Source organism: Anopheles merus, chromosome 2R, assembly GCF_017562075.2.
Source record: "Anopheles merus strain MAF chromosome 2R, AmerM5.1, whole genome shotgun sequence".
In the NCBI taxonomy this organism is placed as follows: domain Eukaryota; kingdom Metazoa; phylum Arthropoda; class Insecta; order Diptera; family Culicidae; genus Anopheles; species Anopheles merus.
The window spans coordinates 35529142-35536964 of record NC_054082.1 but is presented as its reverse complement, the minus strand read 5'-3'; the positions used below and the strand labels follow the sequence as shown (position 1 = coordinate 35536964).

Genomic DNA, 7823 nt, shown 5'->3' with positions numbered 1-7823 from the left:
ACACGCATTGGTTCAATTCATTCTTGGTAAACATATTTTTTATGTTTTTTTTTTTTATTATTATTTGGTTCATTACGAAGACGATCTTGCTGTTGCTTCACACGATCACATTTGGCGCATTCGGCCGTCATAGGTTTTCGCATTTGGGTATATTATTGATAAATGTATATGTAGTTTATGCATTATCATCCACATTGCCTTGCCTGTCTCGTATTGAAATCTTTCAAAGCCAAAGAAAACATCCGATTTCATCACTATTCGGTTCCTATTGTTTGCCACCTTTTCTCAGCACATTCTTTTCGTCTAATAGTTTCGAGCTCCACTGTTTATCGTTTTTTTTTTGCTTTGCGGACTTTGCGCGATTCGTTAAACTGTTGTTCAAGCCATTTTTTGTTTACGAGTTTGAGAATATTATTATGCGAATAACTAGGGTTTGTTTCGTTTTCGATTACTACGAGTCAATAGAGGTTGGAATGGGCGTGCCTTTGCACCACTACACCGGGGATGATCTGCAGTCTAGTATTGATTATTTGGCTGAAATCAAATGCTGAATGGATGCTAAATTCAAATATAATCTGCTACTCCTACAGCCTATTCGAATGGAATGGCATTCATGCTCGAACAGTGGGGTTACAATGTTACAACTGAGACACGGGCTTGATTTTTGTTTTGTCATTTAAAATATGAGAAAGAACGGAGCCATACATTGCGATGTTGTTAGCGTCATTTGCACCGAAAATACACACAGATAATAACATCCTTTTAGGATAACTAAACATATAACACGCCATGCAAATAATAATGAGCAAGCCCTATCTTGGAATGCAATTTCAATCTAGAATGCGATGAATACTTGTTTAAGGAAATCTGGTTTTCTTACTAAAATATCAACTTCGTTCACAGTTTTGGTTTTGCTATTTGACAGTGACTTGAGTGATTTTCTTTCGCCTGACGATGCCACAAGTCCAATACTGTTCATTACAATACAGTGCAAAAATTGTCATGAACTGCAGTTTGAGAGCAAATCATTAACACGGCAATAAGGCAAAAAATGCAATTTAAGCCCTGGAGATCTGTAAAATAATGCGGACCTTTAGCAAAAGCGTGAGCGCACGTAAAATAAATGTTCAACAATACAACAAAACATACACAAAAAACACACACACTCACACATACAAAACGTACACACAAGAGCAAACAAAAGATAATCACATGATGTAAAAACGGTCTCCTTACGATTCGATTAACCGGGAGAGCGGTGGTCCGTAAGGCTTACCGTTTCGTTTTTCGTAAATGTTAATATATCGCAGCAGTGCAGTACTGTCCTACAAGAGTAATGAGTTTCGTGCCAGTTTTAGTCTCAGTTCCTACTAGGCATCATTGGGAAGTTGAGAAATAGGAGAACGGTTAGCACACCTTCCCGCACGAAACGCAGCTTACAAGCAAATATAGTTACCCCCAAACTGTACCTCTCGTACAACTGAGACACACCCGCGGCATCGAGGGATTCGGTCGCCCTTTCCGTTTTGCTTCATCAAGTTGCCAGTTTGTGCGAGCACGCAATCGGGTGTATACGTTCCGGTTCTCAGCATCTAGCGATAGAACTTCACCTCCGCCTCAACGCAGTCTTTCATGAGTTCGTCCAGCTCGTGGCTAGCTTCGCCCGAGTGTTCGCTCAGGAAGCGGTTCACCTCATCCACACAGGTGGCTTCCAGCGAGCTAAGCAAGCTGCCGACCAGCTCCCACTTCCGGTTGCTGTGCAGCCGATGTAGTAACGTCTGGGCTTCGCCCTCCGGCACCCGGGTGAGGGGCGAAATCTTTGCCCCGGCAGTAAAGATGAACGGTTTAAAGACTGACTCACTCACCTGCGGTGTAGCCGTGAACCAGTGGCAAGCGAGCTCGCCCTCACCACTCAAGACGGACACATGGCTCGGGCCGGTCGGTGGATCCGTTCCGACCGCTCGCAGACATTCAAACATATGCTTCAACCCGAACGCACCCTCCACGCCCGGCTCATTGGCCGGCCAGGAACGCACGGCGTCCGTTGCCGGGCTGCCCCCAAATGCCTCACTAAAGCTAAACTCACCAGCACCGTCCCACGCACCGGCTGCCTGCGCCTTCGATGCCAGATCGTCCGTGCTACGATCGAAGCTGGCGCCGATGGTGAAACCCGTCGCAGCAAGCGCTACGCTACTTTCTTGGATCTGCTTTGCCGCCCAGAACTGGCCTGCTACGTTTAGCAACCAAACGGCTGCCGGGTCACACACAACAAAGGCTGCCTTCAGTACGTTACGGTCTTCCGGTGCGTGTTGCTCGACGAGCGCCACCAGTTTATCGACGGCGTCGGGCGCACTCTCGCCCCGCTCCAGTCCCAATCGAACCAGATCCAACGCAGACACTTTGCCATCTCCACCTGCTCCCTGCTCGCTGTACGACAGCCCGATCGTGACTGCCTTCTCGTTGGATCCGCTCTCCGCACCCCAGCTGCCGGCCGGTTTGTTCAGAATGACCCCGAAGCTGGCAGCTCCGGCAATCTCGCAACCGCTGGGCAACGTGATCGGCTCGCTTCCGTCCGCGGTGGGTAGGTAGACGACCTCGGTAACCTGCTCAGCCGATCCCGTTCCGTTGCGCCCGTAGATGATCTGCTTCCGGTTCGATTCCGTGCAAGGCGGAAGCACGACGAACGTTTCACCACCGTTGCCAGACATTTTGCAGTCTCTGCGGCTCTGCTGCGGCTGCCTGTCCCGTCGGCTGCGTGTGCTCGTGTGTGCCGATACCGTTCGCTGTCTCGCTCAGACTACTGCACCGCCGCAGTGCGCTTTCGAAGTCGCTCTCTTTCTCACTCCTGCCAACAAATCAATAAAGGGGTGAAAGTTTTTTTCACTCATCGCAAATACGCGATACGCGTGGAAGGATTTTCGCACGAGTGGAGCAGTTTTCCACACCCTGACGCATTCCTCCAGGACAGGGCATGAGAAAAATGATTGGAAAGGAATGAAAATGTTACTTGCCTGAAACAATACAAGAGCTTTCCGTGAAGGGTGGTGTTTTCACTCCTACGGGATGTTGACTGCCGTAAAACACACCGGTTGATTTAGGATTAAATCAGAGCGCAACAATAGATCGACAAGGACACCAAAAAACGAATATTAAATCTTGGATTTGGCCGCAGCAGACGAGAAGTTTCTGGTTGTTTTGCGAGACACAGACACGCTCAATTGCAGACACCGGGACAAATCAGCAATTTTCACTCGCAGATGATTTCTTTTTCTCGGAAAAGCGACTGACAGCATCCCGAACTGTCACAGCTCACACAGAGAACACCGTACGGCCATTTTCAACGCTATTTTTGGAAGGTAGCTTTGTGTGAAAACGATATTGTGTTAATTTTAGCAAACGCTTGAGTTTTTTTTAATGTGTGTAATTACACACAATTAAGAACGCGATGTATTAGTCTAATGATAAACAACAGGCATCAGTGCACTTTGCAATAAGCAATTGAAGCAGCCCTGAACGAACTGTGTACACAGTGGTCGCCTTTCATCATTCATTCGAATACTTTACCAAAAATTACACTCTGTTTTATGTATCTAACTGGCTACTTAAAATCAAAATCGAATATTAACAGAATGCTGAAGGATTAATTAACATTTAAACGATTATTTCAAGCAAAGATCATGCGAGACAACGATAAGCAGCTGTTGCTGCTGGGTTGCGAACAGCTGTCAGCGTGACAGCAAACAGGAAAACAGGCGACAGTGTGCGTGAGTAACAACAGCAACACAAACAACAACACCAGCAGATAGTGAAAAAACAACACGCACCATTTGATAAACCAGTTCACGTTGGGCACCACATTATGTGAGCCGTTTTCGCATTTTTTTCCCACCACACCGTACCACAGGCGCATTCGACCGTCCGCCAAAGCAGCGCCCGAATATCCGGTGAACTATTCGCGTGTCAGTCAGCTCATCGTTCCGACAGGTTGTAGGCAGGTTGTCGCCTTTTCGCGCTTGTACAGCTTCCCGTGGAAGGGTTTCTACCTGTGCAAATAAATACGCAGTTGCTCGCTGTGGTTCGGCTGGAGGTCCGCTAGGAGGCGCAAGGTGCGTGCGAAACGATGACGATCAATAACATATTGTGGTTTCGCCATGGGCTACGATTGCACGATAATCCAAGCCTGCTGGAAGCGCTCAAAAGCGACTGCGTTAACCAGTCCAGCGAGGCGGTGAAGCTGTTCCCGATCTTCATCTTCGATGGCGAAAGTGCTGGTAAGTGTAAGGGCCCCGCGCGTGCCGCCATGGCCCTCAGGCTACCTTGACGTTATCGATTTGACTCGAATGACACGGGTTCACGCGTTTCATTTCCGAACCAGGCACGCGCATCGTCGGCTACAATCGGATGAAGTTCCTGCTGGAATCGTTGGCCGACCTTGACCGACAGTTCCGTGATCTTGGCGGACAGCTGCTGGTGTTCCGGGGCGACAGCGTCACCGTGCTGCGCCGTCTGTTCGAGGAGCTGAACATCAAGAAGCTGTGCTACGAGCAGGACTGCGAACCGATCTGGAAGGAGCGCGACGATGCGGTGGCCAAGCTGTGCCGAACGATGGACGTGCGCTGCGTGGAGAACGTGTCGCACACGCTGTGGAACCCGATCGAGGTGATACAGACGAATGGTGACATCCCACCACTCACGTATCAGATGTTTCTGGTAAGAATGCATCCGGCCAGCAAGGTACACTCTTTTGAGGGCACAGGCTCATTCATCCCATCTGTTTGACTTTGGCAGCATACGGTGAACATCATCGGGGATCCACCGCGCCCGGTCGGTGCACCGAACTTCGAGTACGTGGAGTTTGGGCGCGTTCCGGCCCTGCTCGCCTCCGAGCTGAAGCTCTGCCAGCAGATGCCAGCGCCGGACGATTTTGGCATCCACTACGACGGCAACGCTAGAATTGCCTTCCAGAAGTGGATTGGGGGTGAGACGCATGCCCTCGAGGCGCTCGGCGCTCGGCTAAAGCAGGAGGAGGAAGCGTTCCGCGAGGGCTACTATCTGCCGACGCAGGCGAAGCCGGAAATTCTCGGCCCTGCCACGTCCATGAGTGCGGCCCTGCGATTCGGCTGCCTGTCCGTGCGCATGTTCTACTGGTGCGTGCACGATCTGTTCGCCAAGGTGCAGTCGAACAGCCAGTTCAAGTATCCGGGCGGGCACCACATCACCGGGCAGCTGATTTGGCGCGAGTACTTCTACACGATGTCGGTGCAGAACCCGCACTACGGCGAGATGGAGCGCAATCCGATCTGCCTGAACATTCCGTGGTACAAGCCGGAGGACGATTCGCTCACCCGATGGAAGGAGGGCCGGACGGGCTTTCCCATGATTGATGCGGCGATGAGACAGCTGTTGGCGGAAGGTTGGCTGCACCATATATTGCGCAACATAACCGCGACGTAAGTGGGGTGCAAATACCGGATAGGGGATCCGGGGGAAAGGGAGGATGAATGCAACGCAATCAGTAACGTCAATCGTTTCGGTCCAAATGGTTTCGTCCCTGTTGGGGTCTTATCATACTCTGGACATCTTGGAAGTGGGCGAAGCAATAGGGACGGAGAGCTTCAGTGGATGGAACCATATACCAGGGCAAAAAGCTGTGCGCTGGCCTGATTATTAACAACTGTGCGATAAGGAAGCGTCCACCACGCTATCCGGAGCCCGAAGTAGGCGATCGTTTAGCACAAAAAATGGAACTTCATTCTGCCATAGGATCGCCTGATTGTCGTGAAAGAAGAAACATTAAAAAAGCATCTTCTTCGATCACAGCTTAGGATTATTCAAATTAATCGCAGCACGTGCGGGAAAAAAAGGAAAAAGAAACAAATTGGATAGATTCTTGCTTCCTCCTGTATTTTTTTTTTATTTTTTTGCTATGCTAACGAGCCAGTTAGCGAGAATGTCATCCGTGATCATCGCGATGCAATCGATTGCGTATTCATTTATGCATATCTTCTGCTTTGGATGCTCTTGTCAATGGTTCGAGAAGAAATGGTACAGCGAAGATCGGAAACAGAACGTAGATCGAATTGATTGTTCACCGTGTGACGCGCATCTGTCGATCGCACTGCTCTCGTTCGTCTGCGGGAATGTTCAAAAGTTTGTGGAACAAGGATGGAAAATGCAGCAAGTGGTGTCCCCTTTTTGCTTCAGCAAATAGCTTCCTCCCGCCTGAGCACTAAAATTTTAATAAGTGTAACATGTTCTCTCTCTCTCTCTTTTACCCCCGTCGATGACGACGGCGACACAGCTTCCTGACGCGCGGTGGACTGTGGCTAAGCTGGGAGGAAGGATTGCAACACTTCCTCAAGTATCTGCTGGACGCAGACTGGTCCGTGTGTGCCGGCAACTGGATGTGGGTGTCTTCGTCCGCGTTCGAGCGGCTGCTCGACTCTTCCAAGTGCACCTGCCCGATCGCGCTTGCCCGCCGGCTCGACCCCAAGGGTGACTACGTGAAGCGCTACCTGCCAGAACTGGCCAACTATCCGGCACAGTTTGTGTAAGTATAGGAATGGACGTTCGCAAATGTGTGTGTGTGTGTGTGTGTGTGTGTGTGTGTGTGTGTGTGTGTGTGTTGTGTGTGTGTGTGTGTGTGTGTGACCCCCCTGTGCTAATGGCGTTCCTTTTTCTTTCGTTTTAAGGCACGAACCGTGGAAAGCTTCCCGTGAGCAGCAGATCGAGTACGGCTGCGTGATCGGCGAAAAGTATCCGGCACCCATGGTCGATCTAGCGATCGTTTCGAAGCGAAACGCGCACACCATGGCCTCGCTAAGGGAGAAGCTGGTCGATGGTGGTTCCACACCGCCCCATTGCCGTCCGTCAGACATTGAAGAAATTCGCCAGTTCTTCTGGCTGGCGGATGATGCCGCTACGGAGGCATAAGAGCCAGAAGAAGTGTGTGCGAGGACTGGCTGTCTCCGTACCGCAAACCTATAATACAGGGACGTGCACTGAGTAACAACCGCTGCTGTGCGCGATAGAGGACGGAAAAGAAACGAGCCTAAAGTTAACGCGAGCCTTGTAGGTAGGAAACGGATTGAAGAAGCCAACTAAGGAAAGGGGAAGGTTTTTAAACCATGATCACGAAACGGTGTGCTTTCGTCTGTTATTCATATGAAGATGTTTATCGATCGGTGAAAGTGGGATATTTTTCTTAAAACATAGCAACATACGTGTGGTGTAAGAGTTTGTTTTAATTCCATGCAACGCGAAAAAGCAAACAGGATGATGCTCTCCATTGTCGCATCCTGGCTGTTCTCCAAGAGCTCCGTTTTTGCGTAAATGCATCCATGTTTTAGGTATAAGAAGATTGTTTATGTATGTGTGCGTAAGCGTGTGTGTGTATGTGTAAATATGCGTTACATTTTGCATAAGCCGGACAACTAACGCTCCGGGTCCGGAGTTGAAAGCAGTGTCCCATTCGAAGTCAGAAGCCAACGACGATGCCGTCGTTCGTAGTAATGCAGCGGAGACGAAACTGTTCTCAATTAAAAATGTATACCAAATGTATAATCGTGAAAAAATCCAATAAAGCAGATGCATTGTTAATGTAATGTAATGTACGGAGTGAGAGAGTTTTAGGATGAAAATGGTTAAGTGAAGAAAACTAAAAAGTGCCAAAAGGCGCCCAAATTACAGAGGTATTGGGTTTTTGGATTTTTTTTTTTCTGGAATATTTTAGTGTTTTTTTTTTTCATTCATTAGTTTGTTTGTTTGTTGTTTTTAAATATTTTACACACATACTGAACAAGAACATCAGTGTTTCGTCATTA

General features: G+C 49.0%; 2 protein-coding genes across 2 annotated transcripts; one reads left to right on the top strand and one right to left on the bottom strand.

Annotated features, from left to right (window-relative positions):
• Positions 1-380: 380 nt before the first annotated feature.
• LOC121590785 (secernin-1) lies at positions 381-2842 on the bottom strand. Its single transcript, XM_041910775.1, has one exon. It carries the CDS (start codon positions 2706-2708, stop codon positions 1593-1595), a length of 1116 nt encoding a protein of 371 aa, XP_041766709.1. The 5' UTR covers positions 2709-2842; the 3' UTR covers positions 381-1592.
• Positions 2843-3759: 917 nt separating this feature from the next.
• Positions 3760-7609, top strand: LOC121590784 (cryptochrome-1). The gene is made up of 5 exons (XM_041910774.1): positions 3760-4271; positions 4376-4710; positions 4789-5450; positions 6302-6550; positions 6693-7609. Exons 1-5 carry the CDS (start codon positions 4121-4123, stop codon positions 6931-6933), a joined length of 1638 nt encoding a protein of 545 aa, XP_041766708.1. The 5' UTR covers positions 3760-4120; the 3' UTR covers positions 6934-7609.
• The last annotated feature ends 214 nt before the right edge of the window (positions 7610-7823 follow it).